Raw genomic sequence first — 22,500 nt, forward strand, 5'->3', positions numbered from 1 at the left:
AATGTTGTATTGAACCAATAAATTACTCCTTAATTGCCAATTAAATCTGTAATCTGCTACAGACTCCTTTTTCATTACAGCTTGGCTGTTATGTCAGTAAAATGGAGGTGTTGAATGCTTTGTTGAGAGCCAAGAATTAATGAGCACTATTAATTACAAATTCATATTTCCACGAACAAGCTGTTACCTTATCCATTTTATCTTTGCAATCATTAACCTTTATTTTTGGCTGCGTGGCTGTGCGGTAAGAAATTTGCTTCCCAGTTACATGGTTCAGGGTTCAGCTCCATTTTGTGACACCTTGTCTTCTACTACAGCCTTGAGCTGACCACAGCCTTGTGAGTGGATTTGATAGATGGAAACTGAAAGAAGCCCGAAACATATATGTATGTGTGTGTGTGTGTGTGTGTGTGTGTGTGTTTGTGTTTATTCCCCACTTGACAACCAGTGTTGGTGTGTTTACATCTCTGTAATGGTTCGACACAAGAGACTGATAGAATGGGTAATTAAGCTGGGGTCTATTCATTCTTCAAGGTGGTGCCCCAGCATGGCCACAGTCTAATGACTAAAACAAGTAAAAGATAAAAAGATAAAAAAATTATCTAGCAAGAAGCACTTCACATGATACTCATACAATTAACAATAATTCTCGTGAGTTGCACATCATTCCTAAAAATACTTTCTAAAACTTGTGAAAAAAAACACTGCAAGTGATGTTTCAGCAGTATATAAAGTTATTTTGGGAGGCGCAATGGCCCAGTGGTTAGGGCAGCGGACTCGCGGTTGGAGGATCACGGTTTTGATTCCCAGACCAGGCGTTATGTGTGTTTATTCAGCGAAAACACCTAAAGCTCCACGAGGCTCCGGCAGGGGGTGGTGGCGACCCCTGTTGTACTCTTTCACTCCAACTTTCTCTCACTCTCTTCCTCTTTCTCGAGTAACGCTGCGATGGACTGGCATCCCGTCCAGCTGGGGGGAACACATATGACACAGAAACCAGGAAACCGGGCCCATGAGCCTGGTTAGGCTTGAAAAAGGTGCCTAAATAATTAATAAAGTTATTTTGAAAAAAACAAGTCAAATTAAATTATAAGGAAAAGCAGTAATAGTTTTTTTAAAGTTTCATTTCTTTTTGGACAAATCTTTATATATACAGGGGTTGAACAAAATAATGCCGCTGGCATGTAAAAGCACCCACTACGCTCTCAGAGTGGTTGGCATTAGGAAGGGCATTGAGCTGTAGAGACTCTGCCAGATCAGATTGGAGCCTGGTGTAGCCATCTCGCTTGCCAGTCCTCAGTCAAATTGTCCAACCTATGCCAGCATGGAAAGCAGGCGTTAAACGATGATGATATATATATATTTGTATATGTATACGTTTGTGTGTCTATGTTTGTTCCCTTGACAACCGATGTTGGTGTGTTTATGTCCCCGTAACTTAGCGGTTCTGCAAAAGACGCCTATTAGTACTAGGCTTACAAAGAATAAATCCTTGGGTAAATTTGTTCGACTAAAGGCGGTGCTCCAGCATGGCCACAGTCAAATGACTGAAACAAATAAGAGAATAAAAATATTCATGTAAACAACACAGATTAACAGTTACTGTTTCTAATTTTGACAAAAAGCCAGCAATATTAGAGTGTGGGAGGAAGTTTGATTACTTCAACCCAAGTATTTTACTGGTATTTATTTTATCATCCTTGGAAAGATGAAAGGCATAGTTGACCTTGGTGGAAATATAAATTCAGAAGAAATAACTTAAAGCATTTTTTTCTGATGTGCTAATGACTCTACCAGCTTGCTTGTCTAGATGAACAATGATAACAGAAAATCAAAAACAAAAGTTGTTGTTTATTGAGGCAGATGGAGTTTATTGACACAGGTTTTCCTCCTGTCACAAGGTTCACCTATTTCCAAGCAAGATATTTTCTCCATGGCCAAACATGTTTTTGGCAGAATATAGGAAAGAGTGAAGTTCATTTACGACAGTTATGTGATGTCAAGTTAAAGTGGTACAAACACTCACATACTCACACTCAAACATACATACATATACATATTTATGTATGTGTACACACACACACACACATACACACATATAGTCCAACCCATGCTAGCATGGAAAGTGGACGTTAAACGACGACGACGATGATGATTATATATATATATATATATATATATACACACACACACACATATATACATGCACACACACATTCATATTCATATACATGTATAGATGCACACACACATACACACTCAGACATATTTACATACATACATGCATACATACATACATATGTATATATACACAAACAGACATATTCACATGCATATACATCATACATGCATGCATGCATACATACATACGTGCACACATACACACACACACACACACATGCATACATCATACATACATACATGCATACATGCATACATACATACATACATATTGTTGTTTGGGACAGAGGGGCAAAGGTATGTACTGTCATAGAGGTCAGCTGCCCTGAAGATATAAATATCTCTTTGAAAATCAAAGAAAAAGAAGATATGTATGGACAGCTGCTTTGAAACCTCCAGCTTCTATATCCAGACTATGAATTCATATTCGTACTAATAATAATTGGAGCACTAGGTTTTGTTTGGAAATGCTTAAAGGAGAATCTGGTTAAACTGGGATTTTCAGAAAGAGAAATCGACCGGTGAATTCGTACATTACAAGTGCAATCTATGAGTGAAAAAGTAGAAATGTGCAAGACTTTTCTTAAGTTCCAAATGTGGATTTGTCTGTGTTAACTACATCCCAAAGATGGAGCCTTGTATCTTTGTTGGAAACTGGGTCCCTCCTTAGTGGAAGATCTTTATATATAAAAGTGAAGTTGTGTGTCTGTCTCCTACGATTTAGATTCCTAACTACTCCCATATTTTGCGGTGCAGTTTAACCAAAACCGGGTATCTTATAGTCGTGATTCATATCGAGCCCTTCTGGGTATTAGCGCACGTCTACAATGAGTCTACGATTTAAAAAAAAATTACCATCATTCTTTTCCATTTTAATGCATTTTTTTCGCTATTATATAAGGGAAGTAACTCTCTAAAAATGTCTATGATGAGTCAACGATTTAAAAAAAAATTTGCCATCATTTTTTTCCCCATTTTTAATGCATTTTTTTGCTATTTTTTGGCTATAACTCTCTAAAAATGCTTATATAGTTATTTCTCTTACAAACTCGAGCAACGCCGGGCGATACTGCTAGTTTATAATAATTAAAAAAATAGAAGACATACGTACGTACACACATACATGCATGCATGCATGATGGGCTTGTTTCACTTTCTGTCTACCAAATTCACTCACAAGGCTTTGGTTGGATTTGAGCAATAGTAGAAGATGCTTGCCCAAGTGCTGTGCAGTGGGAGTGAACCCAAAATCATGTGATTGGGAAGCAAACCTCTCAACCATACCCCAATCACGATCATCTTTTTCCTGTTTTGGCATGAGTTAGACTGTTTGTCAGGAACAGGCAAGTCAGAAGACTGCACCTAGCTCTGTTGTCTTCTTTGGTATGGTTTCTGTGGCTGAACATGCTTCCTAAAGTGAACAACTTTACTGAATGTACCGGATGCTTTTTATGTAGTACCAGCTGCATTGAGATCAACAAGTGGCTTGCTGGACAAGGCCCCACAATTGTGGTTGGTAGGGAAGAAATATTGATTTTTAAATTTTGGTGCAAGTCCAAGAATTTGTGGGCAGGGTAAGACGATTACATTGACCTAAGTGTTCAGCTGGTACTTATTAGAAATATTGAGGGACAAAGTGTCTTGTATTAGAGGATAAACATGGCTCCTTCAGATGGAGAGAGGGAGAAGAGATGGTGAAGATGTGATGGAGATGGAACAGGGATCTTACACCTAAGCTCCTGTGGGAGTGTATACAATGAAGTGGACTGGGGATTGGAGAGGGTGAGTGGGTGGGTGAGTTCATAAGATTGCACTAGGGGAGTGGGAGCTGGTGGTAGTGTATGTAATGAATGGGCACAGGTAGAGAGAGGGAGTATTAGAAGGACATGTTGTATGGAAGGGATTCAACAGGGATATATTTTGTGCAGGTAAGTGGAAAAATGGAGGGGAGAGGAATACAGCATTGGTGGGCATGGGTGGGATAAGAGGGAGTTGGTAGGAAGATGCATAGTGGTGGTAGGGGACAATGGACATAAGGGAAATGCTTTTATGTCCTGGATTTTACTTAGCTGGGTGGGTCTTCTCCAGCACAGCAAATCGCTAGTTGTCTCAGTTCTTTGTCATCTCCTCTGTGAAGATTATTTCTTACCACTTCAAACCATGTCTTCTTGAACTTTCTTTTCTACAGGTTCCTTCCACATTTAGAGATTGGCTCTTCTTTATGCTGCTGTCTTTGTCCATATGCATCACATGACCATACCAGTGCAGTCTTCTCTCTTGCACACTACAACTGATGCCTCTTGTAACCAATTTTTCTCTGAAAATATTTACACATTGTCATACATGCACACTGAAATTGCACACCTGACAGAGCATGCTGGCCTATTTTCTTTCAAGCTTTCACATGTTCTTTGCAGTCACAGCCCATGTTTTGCTACCATGTAGCATAGCTGTCCAAACAGGCATCATACAATCTGCCTTTCACTCTGAGGGAGAGACCCTTTGTTACCAACAAAGATAACAACTCTCTGACCTTTGCCAGCTAGTTCTTATTCTTGTAATGATGCTTTCAGATAGCCTAATTTTGTCTTTACTTTCTTAACTTATTTTTTCCTATTTATACTTTTTTTAAACAAATTTCTAGATGAATTGCAAGTCTCTCATCTGAAAGAAGAACTCCATAAGAGTAGTATATCTTTCCAGGAAACATCCAAAGTAAGTAATTTATTTCTTATTTTACTTTTAGTTATACAATTGAAGGATAGCATATTCAAACAGGAGAAATAAAACTCCATACATATTACTTATTTTTATTGATAGCCAAGAAGCTACATCAGTGTCACAAGGTCTAGAGTTTTACAGCAGAATATTTATCAAACAGGATAAGATTTGAAAATCAAAATCGATCAACATCAATGGAAATTGTAGCTGTGATACCAGTGCCGGTGTCACATAAGAGAGCCATCCGAACGTGGCTGTTGCCAGCGCCGCCCCGACTGGCCTCCGTGCCGGCGGCACATAAAAAGCACCATCCGATTGTGGCCATTGTCAGCCTGGCCTGGCCTCCGTGCCGGCGGCACGTAAAAAGCACCAGCCGATCGTGGCCATTTCCAGGTTAAAACAAAAAAAAAATTTTATATGAGACTTCACTAATAAATAGACAAATGTTGAAAAAACTGATTTTAACTCACAGCATTCAATTATTTAATATTGGATGGAATAAATAAAATTGAATATTAAGAATTTATGGAATTTTGATTCACTGTCAGGTGACTTTTAACCAACCTGTATATATACATCTGAGGAAGTGCTGAAAAGTTCCTGGGTAAAAGAAAATATAGGAGGATCAGTTAATTATGATTTTATTCAACATGTTCCCCTCTCAGATTCATACATGTATTGCAGTGGTCCTTCAGTTTTTCTAAGCCTTGTTAAAAAACTTGGAAAGTTGGTCCTCCATCCAGGCCTTTCACAATACCCTTAAAGCCAGGAACTTTTCAGCACCCCCTCATACACACACACACACACATGCACGCACACACACATGCACGCACACAAGACAGACTTCTTTCAGTTTCTATATCTAACAAATCTTCTCCCAAGACTTTAGCCAACCTAGGGCTATAGTAGAAGTCACTTCCCTGAGATGCTAAAATTACATTAAATTTATTTATTTTTTGTAGCTGTTAAATCTTATCCAGTTTGATTCTTGCATGGAACTTTAGGCCCTTGTGTCATAGATGTACTGATACAATTTATAAATATTGTGATGTTTTGCTTTCCAATCACATGGTTTCATAGTTAGTCTTAGCATGTGGCATTTTGGGTAAAGTCTTATGAGTGGATTTGGCAGGTGGAAACTGAAAGCCCATCATATATGTATGTGTGTTTTGTGTTTGTCCTCCACCACTGCTTGACAACCAGTATTGGTTTATTTTTTTACTCTTACTTGTTTCAGTCATTTTGACTGTGGCCATACTAGAGCACTGCCTTTAGTCGAACGAATCAATCTCAGGACTTATTCTTTGCAAGCCTGGTACTTATTCTATTGGTCTCTTTTGCCGAGCTGCTAAGTTACGGGGACGTAAACACACCAACATTGGTTGTCAAGCAATAACGGTGGGGGACAAACACACACACCACACACACACACACACACACACACACACACACACACACACACACACTTACATACAATGGGCTTCTTTCAGTTTCCGTCTATCAAATCCAAGGCTTTGGTCTGCCTGCAGCTTTTGCAGAAGACACTTGCCCAAGGTGCTATGCAGTGGGACTGAACCTGGAAACATGTGGTTGGGAAGTAAGCTTCTTACCACACAGCCACACCTGCACCTATTGTTTATCCATAATTTAGTGGTTCAGCAAAAGAGCTCAATAGAATAAGTACTGGGGTTGATTTGTTCAACTAAAACCTTTCAAGGCAGTACCCCAGCATGGGCACAGTTTAGTGACTCAAACAAGAAAAAGAAGATGTATTATTATGGATTAAATTTAGTATATACTATTAAAAGAATTGTTTGAGTCAGAATAAAATAAACTGAAAAAGTAACTAAAGAATAAAATATATAGAAATAGTGAGATTGCTATTTGAATTGTAATTGACTTGTATATTACTGTTTGATGGTGACAATGAATTTGGTATAAATGGCATTGTTTTTAATCATTTCATTACAATATTTTGGTTGAAACACACTGCCTTTGTTTTGCTTAAATTTTGAAAATAATGAAAATTCTAATAAAATATAACGGTCATTATTAAGCTGATGTAAGGTGGTGAGTTGGCAAACTCATTGGCACATACACAAAGACAAACACACAGATATATACACACATTTATACATATTTATACGATGGGCATCTTTCAGTTTACATCTACCAAATCCACTCACAAGGTTTTGGTTGGCCCGAGGCTATGGTAGAAGACTCTTGCCCAAGGTGCTATGCAGTGGGACTGAACCTGGAACCTTGTGGTCGGGAAGCAAACTTCTTACCACACAGCCTTGCCTGCACCTATACATTCTATGCATTTTTACTGTTTATGTTTGATTCAGTCATTGGATTGTGACCAAGCTGGAGCACTGCCTTGTAGGGTTTGTCAAACAAATCAACCCTAGTACTTATTTTAAGTCTGGTGCTTACTCTATCGGTTTCGCTTTCTGAACCACTAAGTTATGAAAAATAGGGGAAACAGTTGTCAAGTGGTGGGGATGGGAGTGGGGCGGTGGATTGAGTAGACACACATGAAGATACACATACTCACAAACATAAATGTACACACACACACACACTGTGTGGCTGTGTGGTAAAAAGTTTATTTCCTAACCACTTGATTCTGGGTTCAGTCCCAATGCATGGTACCTTGGGCAAATGTCTTGTTCTACAGCCCCAGGGTGGCCAAAGCTTGTGAATGGATTTGGTAGATGGAAATCAAAGGAAAGCATTCTGTGTGTGCATGTGTGTGTGTGTGTGTGTGTATTTTCAAGAATAGCCCTGCATGTATATATATGAGGTTGACAGTTACAAATATTATGTCATGTCAAGACAAGGAAACACAAGCACACATAGACATACTTGCACATCTATACAGATATCATTATCATCATGATCACCATGATCATTGTCTTATATATATATATATCTCGGGACCCCCTTCGGTCACGACACTGACCATGGGATTGCACCTAGAAAGTTACCCTCCTAGTCACAAGTCCGGGCAAGGTTGTTTATGGAAGACCAGCAGTCACGCATGCATACTGGCCTCCCCTCTCCACGCCACCAGTGTTATCCAAGCGAAAGGCAAGGGCCGATACAGCTTGGCACCAGTGACGTCACAACTCATTTCTACAGCTGAGTGTACTGGAGCAACGTGAAATAAAGTGTCTTGCTCAAGAACACAACATGCAGCCCGGTCCGGGATTCGAACTCACAACCTCACGACTGTAAGCTCGACGCTCTAACCAGGCTCCAATCTGATCTGGCAGAGTTTCTACAGCTGGATGCTCTTCCTAACGCCAACCACTCTGAGAGTGTAGTGGGTGTTTTATAAACTAGTTTTGATGGAAACTTCTTTCAAAATTCCTATTTTGTTTTTCACACATTTACTTGTGTAGGTTTGCAATAACACTCTTTGTGAGAACATGTTTCAGTGGCTGAAAACATGTTGAAATATGCCAAGCATTAGAGAAAAAAACCTAATTGTTTCTTGCAATATAAATATTTGAAGCAGAATTTTTTTATATTTACCAATATAGGTGCAGGCGTAATTGTGTGGTAAGAAGCTTGCCTCTCAATTACATGGTTTCGGGTTCAGTCCCACTGTGTATAACCTTGAACAAGTGTCTTCTACTATATATTTCTTTACTACGCACAAGGGGCTAAACACAGAGGGGACAAACAAGGACAGACAAACGAATTAAGTCGATTACATCGACCCCAGTGCGTAACCGGTACTTAATTTATCGACCCCGAAAGGATGAAAGGCAAAGTCGACCTCGGCGGAATTTGAACTCAGAATGCAGCGGTGGACGAAATACCGCAAAGCATTTCGCCCGGCGTGCTAATGATTCTGCCAGCTCGCTGCCTTAATAGTGTCTTCTACTATAACCTCAGGCTGACCAAAGCTTAGCGAGTGGATTTGGTATATGGAAACTAAAAGAAGCCCATTATGTGTGTGTGTATCTGTGTTTGTCCCCCACCACTACTTGACAACCAGTGTTGTGTTTACATTTCCATAACTTAGCAGTTCAGCAAAAGAGACTGATAGTATAAGTACCAAGCTTAAAATAAGTACTGGTATTGATCCATTTGACTAAAAATTCTTCAAGGTGATGCCCCAGCATGGCCACAATCTAATGATTGAAACAAGTAAAAGATAAAAGATTAGAGAAAGATACCTAGTTGTTTCTTGCAATAGATATGTCTGAGGGAAAATTTTTTCATGTACCTGTAAAATACTACCTTGGACCCCAATTTACTATTTTGATTGTATGGACCCTAAAAAAATGTTAATTCGGTTTAGAACCAATGCTCTAGAAATAGTGACCAAATCTCCTTCAAACTACATCACAGCTTGTTAAGATATGGGTGACATTTTACCGCCTGACTGGCCCCCGTGCCGGTGGTACGTAAAAAGCACCCACTACACTCTCGGAGTGGTTGGTGTTAGGAAGGGCATCCAGCTGTAGAAACTCTGTCAAATCAAGATTGGAGCCTGGTGCAGCCATCTGGTTCACCAGTCCTCAATCAAATCGTCCAACCCATGCTAGCATGGAAAGTGGACATTAAACAATGATGATGATGATGATGATTTTAGATAATATAATCTTATCTTTAAAAAAGAAATGGGATGGTCATGGATGGAATGTCTTTGATCGATAGGTTTGCTTGATCAGGACTGATGTGTGGCCAAACAACAACTATTCTAATTTTTTTACAGTCTCATTTTGCCATAAAAAATTCCTGTAGTCACATTATGCTATAACATTAGAGAGGCAAGTTTTGTCTAGCGAATGTTTCAAAAAAAGATGGGTGAATGAAAGAAGGATGGCACGTATGAATGACGAAGCCACCTTGGAAATAATCCTATGAACCCGGAAAAATTTAAAACAGAGAGTTACTTACTTGCAAATAAATGTGTTAACATGTGACATTATTGACTGAGGTTACCGTGGTCTTTTCCATAGGCTTTTCTTTCCATGGATAAACCTTATCTGCTTCCCCCTTTACACTTTACACCATGACATTTTGAATCTTTTCGGTTTGAATGGCAGTTTTTTCTAGCGGTGTCATATGAAATTGTCACCCATAATTATGACCCTGGTATCGATCTATTGCATTTCAATCTGTTTTAGGGTTAGGGTTAGTTAGGGTTAGGGGGGAAGGGTATCTTTTTTTCTTCAGAAATGTAAATAAACCCAATCTGTTTCTTAAACGAGGGACATATTCATACGGCACAATGTTTTCACCTCAATAGACGTCATTGATTGGTCGAAATTGCTGAAATTGAAGAAAAACAACAACAAATATCTTACAAACTATAGAATTTTCTCAATAAAGTCAAGAGAAAAAGATGTTTTATAAACACATTCTACCAGTATACGAAGTTTAAAAGTGGTTAGTTACCTAGAAATTACGTTAAAAAACTGCCATTCAAACCGAAAAGATCCGACATTTCTGTGATACACGATCCCTATTGATCGTTTTTTTTTTTTGCTTTCCTTTTTACGATCCCCTTTGATCGAAAACCTACCCCACTTTTTTTTTTCTCCCCAAAAAGAAAAGCTCTATTTTGTAATTTGTCCCGTGTGTGTTCAACCCTGTGTGGCTAATAAAGAAACATAATATTCTAGAATCACTAAACTACAATGAAATTATATTTACTTTATTTCTAAACTACAAAACTATTGCTTCTCTGCAGAATGGTAATGGTCAAGAGAGCATTCTTTGATTCTTTAGATGTGGTGTAGTCATGTATTACTGAGGTAGAGAGGATTTAAAAGAGAATTCTTTTTAGGCTATATTTTTGTTGAAACATTTTGGTAAATATAGAATTCTTAATGTTTACTGATATTTATTTGTAGTCGATGAAATAGTTTGCTGGCATCAACTGAGATAAATTACCGTTGTCTACTAATTCTTTGTTGCAGAAATTGGGAAATGTCTCTAATCAATTATTTGAACTACAGACTTGTTTGGAAGAAAAAAAACAAAAGATAGAGATTTTGGAAGGAGAGTTAAATAACCAAAAATCGGAATCTAAAGAAGGTAAAATAAAGAATAAATAAATAAAAAATAAACAAAAAGAAGCTAAACAATTTTTTTTTTTTGTAATTTAGATTCAGTAAAATATATTTGTTTTGCTTTTTAACCATTTATTACAAGTTTATTACAGATACATTGATAATAACAAATTTAAATCATGATACAATCAGAACTAATAAAATATGTTTCATTCACATAAATACATAGTTATTTAAAAAAAATTTTCTTGCAAGTTTTTCTGTGTAATTCTTTTAACTGATAACATGTATTTCTGTATAATTCTGGAGTCTGTGCATGACAACATTTCATTAGAAGTGTTTGTTTTTTAAAGAATTATTGAAATATAAACAGATGTACAATTTCCTTCAGCAAGACAATATGATCATGATGATAATGATTGTTTTAACATCTATTTTTCCCATGTTTGCATGTGTCAGATGGAAATAGTTGACAAGGCAGATTTTCTATGATGGAAATTGTTGATAAGGTAGATTTTCTATGATGGGATGCCCTTCCTGTCACAAACCCTCATCTTATTACTTTTCTTGTTTCCAAGGTAATAATTAATATTGCTTTGGACCTCCAATTTGCTAAAAAAAAAATCTTATTTGGACCCTGGTTTAGAACCTTTGCTCAAATTACATGAATAATAATTCTCTGTGGTTGCACACGTTTTCACAGAAGATTAGAAATGAATGACTCTGTTTGCATAAAGTCAAGACAAAGAGACAAACAATCTTACAGGGACATACATAGACACACATACATAAATGTTTGCCAGCGCCGCCTCGACTGGCTTCTGTGCCGGTGGCACATAAAAAGCACCATCTAAACGTGGCCGATGCCAGCACCGCCTCGACTGGCTTCTGTGCCGGTGGCACATAAAAAGTACCATCCGAATGTGGCTGATGCCAGCACCGCCTCAACTGGCTTCTGTGCCGGTGGCACATAAAACGCACCATCCGAACGTGGCCGTTGCCAGCGCCGCCTTGGCTGGCTCCCGTGCCGGTGGCATGTTAAAAGCTCCATCCGATTGTGGCCGATGCCAGACTCCCCTGGCACCTGTGCAGGTGGCATGTAAAAAGCGCCCACTACACTCGCGGAGTGGTTGGCATTAGGAAGGGCATCCAGCTGTAGAAACACTGCCAGATCAGACTGGAGCCTGGTGCAGCCCTTGGCTTCTCAGACCCCGGTCGAACTGTCCAACCCGTGCTACCACGGAAAACGGATGCTAAACGATGATGATGATGATACACACATACATGCACACACACACACACACACACACACACACACACACACACACACGCTCCGCCTCCAACTTTTGGTTCATGCAATTGAAAAATTCACATTATTTATGGGATGACCCAATATACACTTTATTTTCCCTACCTCATCTGCAATGGTTACTAAGCTAATTAGCTGTCCCACTGAAGCTCATCTGATGCATTCCTGTCACTTCTACTCTTTCTCACCTTGAATTTTGTTGTAAATACTTTAACCATCCCCCCCCCCCCGAACAAACTCTTGTCTATCTTTTCTCTACTTGCTAGCATCAATCTGCAAAAGTTAAATTTAATATAAATTGCAATTACTTCTCTAGTCTGGGAAGTTTTGCCGAAGTTCCTCATCTCTGGACCAAATATCATCATCATCATCATCGTTTAACATCCGCTTTCCATGCTGGCATGGGTTGGATGCTTCAACTGAGGTCTGGGAAGCCAGAAGGCTGCACCAAGCCCAGTCTGATCTGGCAGTGTTTCTACAGCTGGATGCCCTTCCTAACACCAACCACTCCGTGAGTGTAGTGGGTGCTTTTTATGTGCCACCGGCACAGGTGCCAGACGAGGCTGGCAAACGGCCATGATTGGATGGTGCTTTTCACGTGCCACCGGCACGGGGACCAGACGAAGCTGGCAACGACCACGGTCGGATAGTGCTTTTTACGTGCCACCGGCATGGATGCCAGTCAGGCGGCGCTGGCTATGGACACGTTCGGATGGTTCTCTTACGTGCCACCGGCACTGGTATCACAGCTACAAATTCCATTGATGTTGACAGATTACGATTTTGATTTTCACTTGCCTCAACAGGTCTTCACAAGTGGAGTTTTGTGTCCCAAAAAGGAAAGGAATGCATAAGTTGGCTGGCTACATCCCAGGTATAGGCCACGGGATTATAGCCTCACCTGTCCTGCTGGGTCTTCTCATGCACAGCATACTTCCAAAGGTCTCAGTCTCTAGTCATTTCCTCGGCGAGACCTAAAGTTTGAAGGTCGTGCTTCACCACCTCGTCCCAGGTTTTCCTGGGTCTACCTCTTCCACAGGTTCCCTCAACCGCTAGGGTGTGGCACTTTTTCACACAACTATCTTCAGCCATTCTCGCCACATGACCATACCAGCGCAAACGTCTCTCTTGCACACCACAACTGATGCTTCTTAGGTCCAACTTTTCTCTTAAAGTACTTACACTCTGTCGAGTATGAACACTGACATTACACATCCATCGGAGCATACTGGCTTCATTTCTTGAAAGCTTACACATATCCTCAGCAGTCATGGCCCATGTTTCACTGCGATGTAGCATAGCTGTTCATACACATGCGTCATACAATCTGCCTTTTACTCTGAGCGAGAGGCCTTTTGTCACCAGCAGGGGTAAGAGCTCTCTGAACTTTGCCCAGGCTATTCTTACTCTAGCAGTTACACTTTCAGCACACCCACCCCCGCTACTGACTTGGTCACCTAGGTAGCGGAAGCTATCAACTATTTCTAGTTTTTCTCCCTGGAATGTGGCGGAAGATGGTCTCTGCGTATTTTCAGTGTTTATTGCTACCGAGCATCTGCCACATACAAAAACTATCTTCCTAGTTAGCCTTCCTTTGACATTGCTGCACCTCTTATGTGTCCATAGCTTACACTTGGTGCATCTTATAGAGTTTCTACCTACGCCTTTTCTACAGATCGAGCAGGGCCATCTACCTGAGGGTGTTTGTGATTTGTGTACCTTCCTACTTATTAGAATTTTGGTTTTAGCTAGGTTGACTCTAAGGCCCTTCGATTCTAATCCTTGCTTCCACACCTGAAACCTCTCCTCCAGTTCTGATAGTGACTCAGCAATTAGGGCAAGGTCAAAAAATGTAAATGTAGTAAATTAAATTTTTAGATTTATATTTTTATTAATACCAAACCTAAATAGTTATACTAGGATAACCTTGGAATGTATGTCTAAATTAGCCGCATTTTATCACAGAATTATAATTAAGAATTGATTGCTTTCTTTTGCTGAGGTGGTTTATATTTTAGATCAATATTTAATTCAGGAATCCCGTTTCCTATCATTTTAATTTAATTGTATGTTATTATTTTAATTCTCTAGTACAGTAGCTTCTTTTTATTAGAAGTTATTTAATGATGCATAGATGAAGGATCACAAAAATTTATTAAAACTGGATTTTCCAATTGTAAATTACATTACAATTAAACTAAACAGTCATTCAGTCTCTCAACAGCTGAATTTAATGATATAAAAATGCAGAAAATGATAACCGTTCTTTTGAAACTCAATTAGCATAAATGTTATGTAACCGAATCTAAATTTGTAGTATTCCATGCAATTGTCCATAAACGGCATAGAATTAAACTGCTTTAAATTTTCTTTTTCACACACACTTCTTGAGTCCTATTACAGTTTGAAATTAATATTCAGCAATTCTTTTACAATCTGTCAGCTTTGCGAAACCAAGAAAGGGTTCATGATGAAATATTGGTAAAGCAGGTCTCTGAAATGGATGAGAAATTGAATGAAGCTCGAAGAGAACATATGAAAGCAGGTGAAAATTATTAGTTTTTTTCCTTCATAATCATTGTTGCTTTGTTTGAGAACTTATTTTCATTGGTAAAGATTTTCAAAGTACGATAGGTAAAGATGGTAGAGAATTATAGTAAGTTACCTTGTGGCATCTAGTTCTGTGACTCACTGTTCTGAGTTTATTACCTCCGCCACGGAAGGAGGTTATGTTTTCATTGGCGTTGGTTTGTCTGTCTGTTCGTCTGTGTGCAAAATAACTCAAAAAGTTGTGAACGATATTTGATGTAACTTGCAGGAAAAGTTGGTAATGACACAAGGAACAGATGATGAAATTTTGGTAGTGATCCGTGAATTTTTATGGATTCTTGAAGGATTTTTCATTTGTTATATTTACTTTACATGAAGTATTACAATGTTACGTTCTTTGATTGTCTTCCTTGAAAATATGTTCATCGTTTCCACGTAACTATGGTGGCGTTGCTGTTTCCAAAATTTATTTTCGTTTCTCTATTAGTAATTTTACTTGCGTATCTATCTTAAAATGAACTTGGCAGAGGTCTGCACTCTCCGAGTGCTTTTCTAGTTTCATTTTATGATCAACTTTATTTTTGATTCATAAGATGGTGAACAAGTCAATGAATCAAGTTTCTTTAACCCTTTAGAGTTTAAATTACTCTGTCAAATGTAAAGCTAAGCTTATTTATTCATATTGTTTTGAATTAGTCATGTATTATCTCAAAGCTATGAGATTTCAATAATGTGATTGTCTATATTTAGGAAGACATTGTAGGGTATGCATGAGAGGCTAGACCTGGCTAGTTTGAACTTAAAACAGGAGGCATGTTTGGGTTGGATATAGCCGAATTAAATGCTAAAGGGTTAATATATTGTGGATTATGGTTGATTAGATTGTTATGCTTGCTATGCCCATCTATTACTTTATATTACAGGTACGTATTTCATCATCATCATCATCATCATCATCATTTAGCGTCCGTTTTCCATGCTAGCATGGGTTGGACGGTTCTATGGGGTCTGTGAAGCCAGAAGGCTATCAGGCCCAGTCAAATCTGGCAGTGTTTCTACGGCTGGATGCCCTTCCTAACGCCAACCACTCCGTGAGTGTAGTGGGTGCTTTTTACGTGCACCCGCACTGGTGCCAGACAGAGCTGCAAACGGCCACGAACGGATGGTGCTTTTTTTGTGCCACCGGCACGAGGGCCAGGCGAGGCTGGCAACGGACACGAAACGGGCGTGCTGGCAACGGTCGCGAAACGGAAAGTTCTCTTACATGCCACCGGCACGGTAACACATCTGCAATTTCCATTGATCGATTTCCATTGATCGATTTCGATTCTGATCCTCACTTGCCTCAATGGGTCTTCACAAGCAGAGTTTCGACATGCCACCGGCACTGGTAGCACATCCGCAATTTCCATTGATCGATTTCGATTCTGATCCTCACTTGCCTCAACAACGTCTTCACAAGTAGAGTTTTGTGTCCCAAGAGGGAAGGTATGCTACGTAGGCTGGCTCCATCCCATGAGAAGGCCACGGGTTGTGGACTCACTTGTCCTGCCGGGTCTTCTCGCGCACAGCACACTTCCAGAGGTCTCGGTCTCTAGTCATTTCCTCATGAGACCTAAAGTTCGAAGGTCGTGCTTCACCACCTCGTCCCAGGTTTTCCTGGGTCTGCCTCTTCCACAGGTTCCCTCAACCGCTAGGGTGTGGCACTTTTTCACACAACTATCTTCATCCATTCTCGCCACATGACCATACCAGCGCAAACGTCTCTCTTGCACACCACAACTGATGCTTCTTAGGTCCAGCTTTTCTCTCAAGGTACTTACACTCTGCCGAGTGTGAGTACCGGCATTACACATCCATCATATATATATATATATATATATATAAAAGGTAACCTCTTTATCAAGAGAAGGAAGTTTATTTTGTCAATTTATTTGATTTTATATTATTATTGTTTTATATTACTATGTATATCTGGGTTTTAGGAAAGATACACTGTATCTCTTCATGTCTTAAGAAGCAGCTAAAAGGGCTGTCATTCGGAGCACCCTCTGACTATAAAACACTGCTTCAGAATGAAACTATACCAACATCAAGTTTAAAAAATTATCCTAAGCTGAGACCTCATACCATATGCTTCTTACTAAATCAGACTTACAACCACATAAAGACATTATGATACAACTATTTTGCCTTGACTGGCTCTACATTATTTAATCTTATGTTAAAAGGAATCAAGAAAAAAAAGACCCTAACCTTCAAGCAGTACCTAGACAAATTCCTCCAGATAATACCAGACAAATTGCTTATATCTGGATATATTTTGTCCAACAGTAACTACTTTCTTGAGTGGGCTATGGTGACATATAACATGACCTAGTTATGATTTTTTTATGGTGGTGCTACGAAGTTCATAACATATCTAGGCTTATATGTACATACAAATGTACATACACAGACATGCAGGAAGTAAATAGACTGCGTGGTACCTTGGGCAAGTGTCTTCCACTGTAGCCTCGGGCCGACCAAAGCCTTGTGAGTGGATTTGGTAGACAGAAACTGAAAGAAGCCTGTTGTATCTAAGCCTCAGATTGCCCAACAATACGACCTCTTTGAAAATCTGACAGTTCTGCTGAATTTTTTGTGTGTGGCATGGTTTCTATGTGCAAATGTTTAATATAATGGCACCTGGAATGAAAAAGAATAATTACATTGTAAATTCTACACTGCTGAAAACATATTAAGATGTTTAGATCAGAAATTTTGAAAATTAAAGGTGTCTATTTACTTCCTGCATGTCTGTGTACATATACATGCATCATCATCATCATCATTTAACATCTGTTGCCCATGCTGGCATGGGTTGGACGGTTTGACCAGAGCTGACAAGCTGGGGATCTGCACCAGACTCCAGTCTGATTTGGTATGCTTTCTACAGCTGAATGTTTTTTTACGTGGTACCTATACAAGCAAGGGCAGTTTTGGATGCCCTGCCAAGTGCTAACCACTTCACAGCGTGGACTGGATGCTTTTTATGTGACACCAGCACAGGTAGGGTCACCAAATAACTTGCAAGACAAGGAATTTTTGAGAGGGGAGGGGGCATAGGAAGAGCCACTGCTGCTGCCACCAATGCTGCTACTGCTTTTTGTGTTTATTATTTTGTTTTTCTGTTACTGATGGGTTAGAACTTCACTCAGATTTCATGTCAAAAGATATCTCTTCTCACCTGTGGATAGAATGCCCTTCAAGCAATGGTTTGAAGATTTAAAAAACAAATGGAAAAAAAGCATGCTTCATTATACCCAATCCCCTAAGGCTTTTAATTTGTACTTCTTATGACATATATTTAAGAGTTATATGCCAAGAGATTCTAGTCTTGCAGGCTTGTGTATGCTGATGTCCCATAAAAGTACCCATGGTGGTGCCATATAAAAGAGCCCATACCAATGCCATTTAAAAACACCCAGTACACTCTGTAAAGAGCATCCAATCATAGAAACCATACCAAAACAGACAAATCAAGCCTGAGCTGTCTTTGATTTGGTCAGCTCCTGCCAAACCTCCCAATCCATGCCAGCATGGAGAGCAGATATTAAAAGATGATGATGATGTGGTCAGAACTAATAAATGTTGTATATGTGTTCTTGCTGACACAGCTTGATACAGAAACAAAATATGGATTGTAGAGCTTTTATCCAGCTGTGAATTTCTTTGTCAGTCAGATTAAAAGACCAAAAAAAAAAAAAAGAAAAAAAAAAGACCTTTTGTGTGTGGCATGGTTTCTATGTGCAAATGTTTAATATAATGGCACCTGGAATGGAAAAGAATAATTACATTGTAAATTCTACACTGCTGAAAACATATTAAGACGTTTAGAAATTTTGAAAATTAAAGGTGTCTATTTACTTCCTGCATGTCTGTGTACATATACATGCATCATCATCATCATCATTTAACATCTGTTGCCCATGCTGGCATGGGTTGGACGGTTTGACCAGAGCTGACAAGCTGGGGATCTGCACCAGACTCCAGTCTGATTTGGTATGCTTTCTACAGCTGAATGTTTTTTACGTGGTACTTTCTCTCATGTTTTGAAATCCATAGCCTTGTTTATGATTCAAAGAATGACATTTCTTATTCATTGCATTTTTACAGTAATCTCACTGCAGCAGAAAGACAGACAGCTTGACAGAGAAAAGGGGCAGTTAGGGCAGCAAATGGAAAAACTCGAGGCTCATCTCAAGTATCAAGTTACAGAATTAGAAAAAGAACTGCAAACAGTGAAGTCAGAAAGAAATCTAATTATGGTGAGACTTGTTCAATCTACCTAAATTAACCCTTTCAATACCAACCCATCAAAGACTGATTCTGGTTCTATGATACAAACTTCATGTTTTAAAGTGATTTGAACTAAAACCATACATCAAAATTTCATGTTAATTTATATTCCAAATACTAGCTTAATAAAGACATGGCTATTTTGCTAAATTCTTTATTATTTTCAACATTAATTGAAATAAAAACTGTTTCAAAAACAATATGGTAACAATGGGTTACATAGAAAGTAATACTCCCTTTTTACACTTTTACTTGTTTCAGTCATGTGACTGTGGCCATGCTGGAGCACTGCCTTTAGTCGAGCAAATCAACCCCGGGACTTATTCTTTGTATGCCTAGTACTTATTCTATCACTCTCTTTTGCCGAACAGCTAAGTTATGGAGACATAAACACACCAGCATCAGTTGTCAAGCGATGTTGGGACGACAAACACAGACACACATACACACATATGTATACATATTTACGACGGGCTTCTTTCAGTTTCCGTCTACCAAATCCACTCACAAGGCTTTGGTCAGCCCGAGGCTATAATAGAAGACATTTGCCCAAGGTGCCACACAGTGGGACTGAACCCAGAACCATGTGGTTGGCAAGCAAGCTACTTACCACACAGCCACTCCTCCCCCTATGATTGATTTTTCTTTTAATACTTCAGTTTATCTTATTATTATGTTATAAAGCTGAAGTAAAATTATTAATAAATATCACTGAATCAAAGTGTTTATGGCTAGTTGATCTGTGTGTTGGTAGCTGGTCTTTATTTGATGAAATAGGACAAGGAATGGAAGATTGCCTTGCTGTATTTATTCATGTATCTTTATGTTCTGAACAGAAATCTTGCCAGGTCAACTTTGCCTTTCATTCTACTGTTGTTGATTGAGTAGGTACTTATCCAGTACTTCATTAAAAAAACGTTAGTCTGCCTTGAACCTGTAGGCTAATCAGAGTAGAGCTTATTGTAGTCTACATGATGTTTGAGCCACTGAAAGTACAAGACTCTCCCTGAATGGGATGTCAGTAAGGTTATCCCCTCTCCAGCTGCTACTGCTGTTGGTACTCACTTTTAGCTAGTGGATTGAGGGAATATAAAATGAAGTGCTTTATTCAAAGATACAATGCACTGTTTAGTTTGAGAATCAGACCCATGATCTGCCAATCATGAGCTCAGCAAGCCCAACTACTTGGCCACATGTGTTCAAGTGCTGGAACTGATTAAATCAACAGTCTCCCCATGTCTCTTAAATGTAAGGCATTGTGTTAATGTTAAAAATTCTTATTTGGTCTAAGGAGAAAATTCAGTGATTATAGATTTTCTAGGTTCTCATAGATCAAGATTTAGTGTTGCTGGTTAGTACTTAGAGCATGGGTTGCAGTTGTGGTTGAGAATAATTTGAAAATATGCTTAATGTGAGGTTGGGAGAGCAGACATATTGGGGAGGTGATAGGTAGAAAGAAAGTTAGGGGCATTGAGTGAGTTAAAATCAATCGGTTTTTATGACAAAGTGTTTCTGATTTATTAAGCATGTTCGTGATTGTTACCAGCGTTACCTTACTGGCACTTGTGCCGGGGGCACGTGAAAAAACATTCGAGCGAGGTCATTGCTAGTACCGCTGGACTGGTACCTGTGCAGGTGGCATGTAAAAAACACCATTTGAGTCTGGTCGTTGCCAGTACGGCCTGACTGGCCCTTGTGCTGGTGGCATGTAAAAGCACCCACTACACTCTCGGAGTGGTTGGCATTAGGAAGGGCATCCAGCTGTAGAAACTCTGGCAGATTAGATTGGAGCCTGGTACAGCCATCTGGTTTGCCAGTCCTCAGTCAAATCGTCCAACCCATGCTAGCATGGAAAGCAGACATTAAACTATGATGATGATAATGTTCCCTTAACACTTGCAGTAAATTTTGAGTGGTTGAGTTAATGAACTGCTTACCATTAGGCATATATTTAATAAACTCTAGTAGACATTTTTTGTGGCCGTCACCTCAGTCAAATGGAGATGGAATGGAAAGGTTAAAAATGGTTGTAAAAACTAACAAAAGATATAAAAAGTAAAGGAAGATTTTTCAGTTTGAAATATAGTTACTCTTAATATAGATATTTATACATTGTTTGTTTTAATGTATATTAAATGTAGAAACCTATACATTGGTTATTTGATGTATATTAAATGTAGACATTATATAAAATGTTAAATAACAATTTAAATTCTTGTCATTTAAAAGTAATTTCTTTTTTTAGCACTAAAATGAAATAACATTCTATTTTAGCATGAATGGTAATCAATTTGTTTATTCTCTAGGCTACACTTAGACAAGAAGGTCTTATTGGTAAAATAAGACTTGACAGAAAACAACCCGTGGACAATAACAATACGTCTGATAGAAATCAAGCTGAATCTGAGAGCAATAGAGAAGTAATTGATAGCTGTCAAGTTCAAACAAAGAATACTTTGCCTGAAAGTTCACACAGAAAAGGTAAATGGTAGCTTGACTTTCCTTTAGGAGTTCTGATTTTTAAATCAATATATTGTTTCTAAATGTAAAAATTCTATATTAGATGTGTAATTTTACTTTTGGATATGTAATCAAAAAAAAAAAAAAATCTGTCTGTGTTTTTTTTAAATACTGAATTTACTAGTAAATATATTGACACTGCAAAGCTTGTTCAATATTTGTAGAAGCTAAGGGGTGAGCTTAGCACACTGAGCAAAATGTTTAGCAGTATTTCATTCATCTTTTTGTTCTGGGTTCAAATTCTGCTGGGGTTGACTTTGCATTTCATCCTTTCGGGGTTGATAAAATAAGTGCCAGTCTAATTGACCTATTCATCATCATCATACGTCTGTTTTACGTGCTAGCATAGGTTGGAAGGTTTTCGACCGGGGTCTGGGAACTAGGAGGCTGCACCAGGCTCCAGTCTGATCTGGCAGTGTTTCTACAGCTGGATGCCCTTCCTAACGCCAACCACTCTGTGAGTGTAGTATGTGCTTTTTATGTGCCACCAGCACAGGTGCCAGGGGAGGCTGGCAGCGGCTACGATCGGTTGGTGCTTTTTACGTGCCACCGGCACAGAAGCCAGTCAAGGCGGCGCTGGCATTGGCCACGTTCGGATGGTGCTTTTTATGTGCCACGGCACAGGTATCACAACTACAATTTCCATTTGATATTTATTTTGATGTTGATGTACTTGACTCTATAGGTCTCCTCAAGCACAGCAGGTTACCCTACGATCCAAGGTAAGTACAGCAGGTCGTTCTGCAATCCAAGGTACTTTGGATGGGCTGGGGCTATGTGAAATGGTGCAGGAAAAAGCCATGAACTTACATTATTTGTCGGGTCTTTGCAGTCGCTGGTCTT

At 39.0% G+C, this 22,500-nt stretch overlaps 1 protein-coding gene and 1 long non-coding RNA gene across 2 annotated transcripts in view; one reads left to right on the forward strand and one right to left on the reverse strand.

The window, feature by feature from the left end:
* LOC115217997 (coiled-coil alpha-helical rod protein 1-like) overlaps window positions 1–22,500 on the forward strand; it is an 82,478-nt gene that overhangs the window by 51,065 nt on the left and 8,913 nt on the right. Inside the window, exons 15-19 of the mRNA XM_036507680.1 lie at window positions 4,826–4,896; window positions 10,845–10,962; window positions 14,690–14,791; window positions 18,955–19,106; window positions 21,444–21,618. Coding sequence (XP_036363573.1) covers window positions 4,826–4,896; window positions 10,845–10,962; window positions 14,690–14,791; window positions 18,955–19,106; window positions 21,444–21,618 — 618 coding nt within the window. The remainder of the gene's footprint in view (window positions 1–4,825; window positions 4,897–10,844; window positions 10,963–14,689; window positions 14,792–18,954; window positions 19,107–21,443; window positions 21,619–22,500) is intronic.
* The window catches only part of LOC118765477, a 20,161-nt gene continuing 15,075 nt past the window's right edge, over window positions 17,415–22,500 (reverse strand). The window contains exons 2-3 of the long non-coding RNA XR_005001344.1: window positions 17,858–17,864; window positions 17,415–17,425 (exon numbers count right to left, since the gene is read on the reverse strand). This is a non-coding gene — a long non-coding RNA (uncharacterized LOC118765477). The remainder of the gene's footprint in view (window positions 17,426–17,857; window positions 17,865–22,500) is intronic.

Source organism: Octopus sinensis, linkage group LG1, assembly GCF_006345805.1.
Source record: "Octopus sinensis linkage group LG1, ASM634580v1, whole genome shotgun sequence".
In the NCBI taxonomy this organism is placed as follows: Eukaryota; Metazoa; Mollusca; class Cephalopoda; order Octopoda; family Octopodidae; genus Octopus; species Octopus sinensis.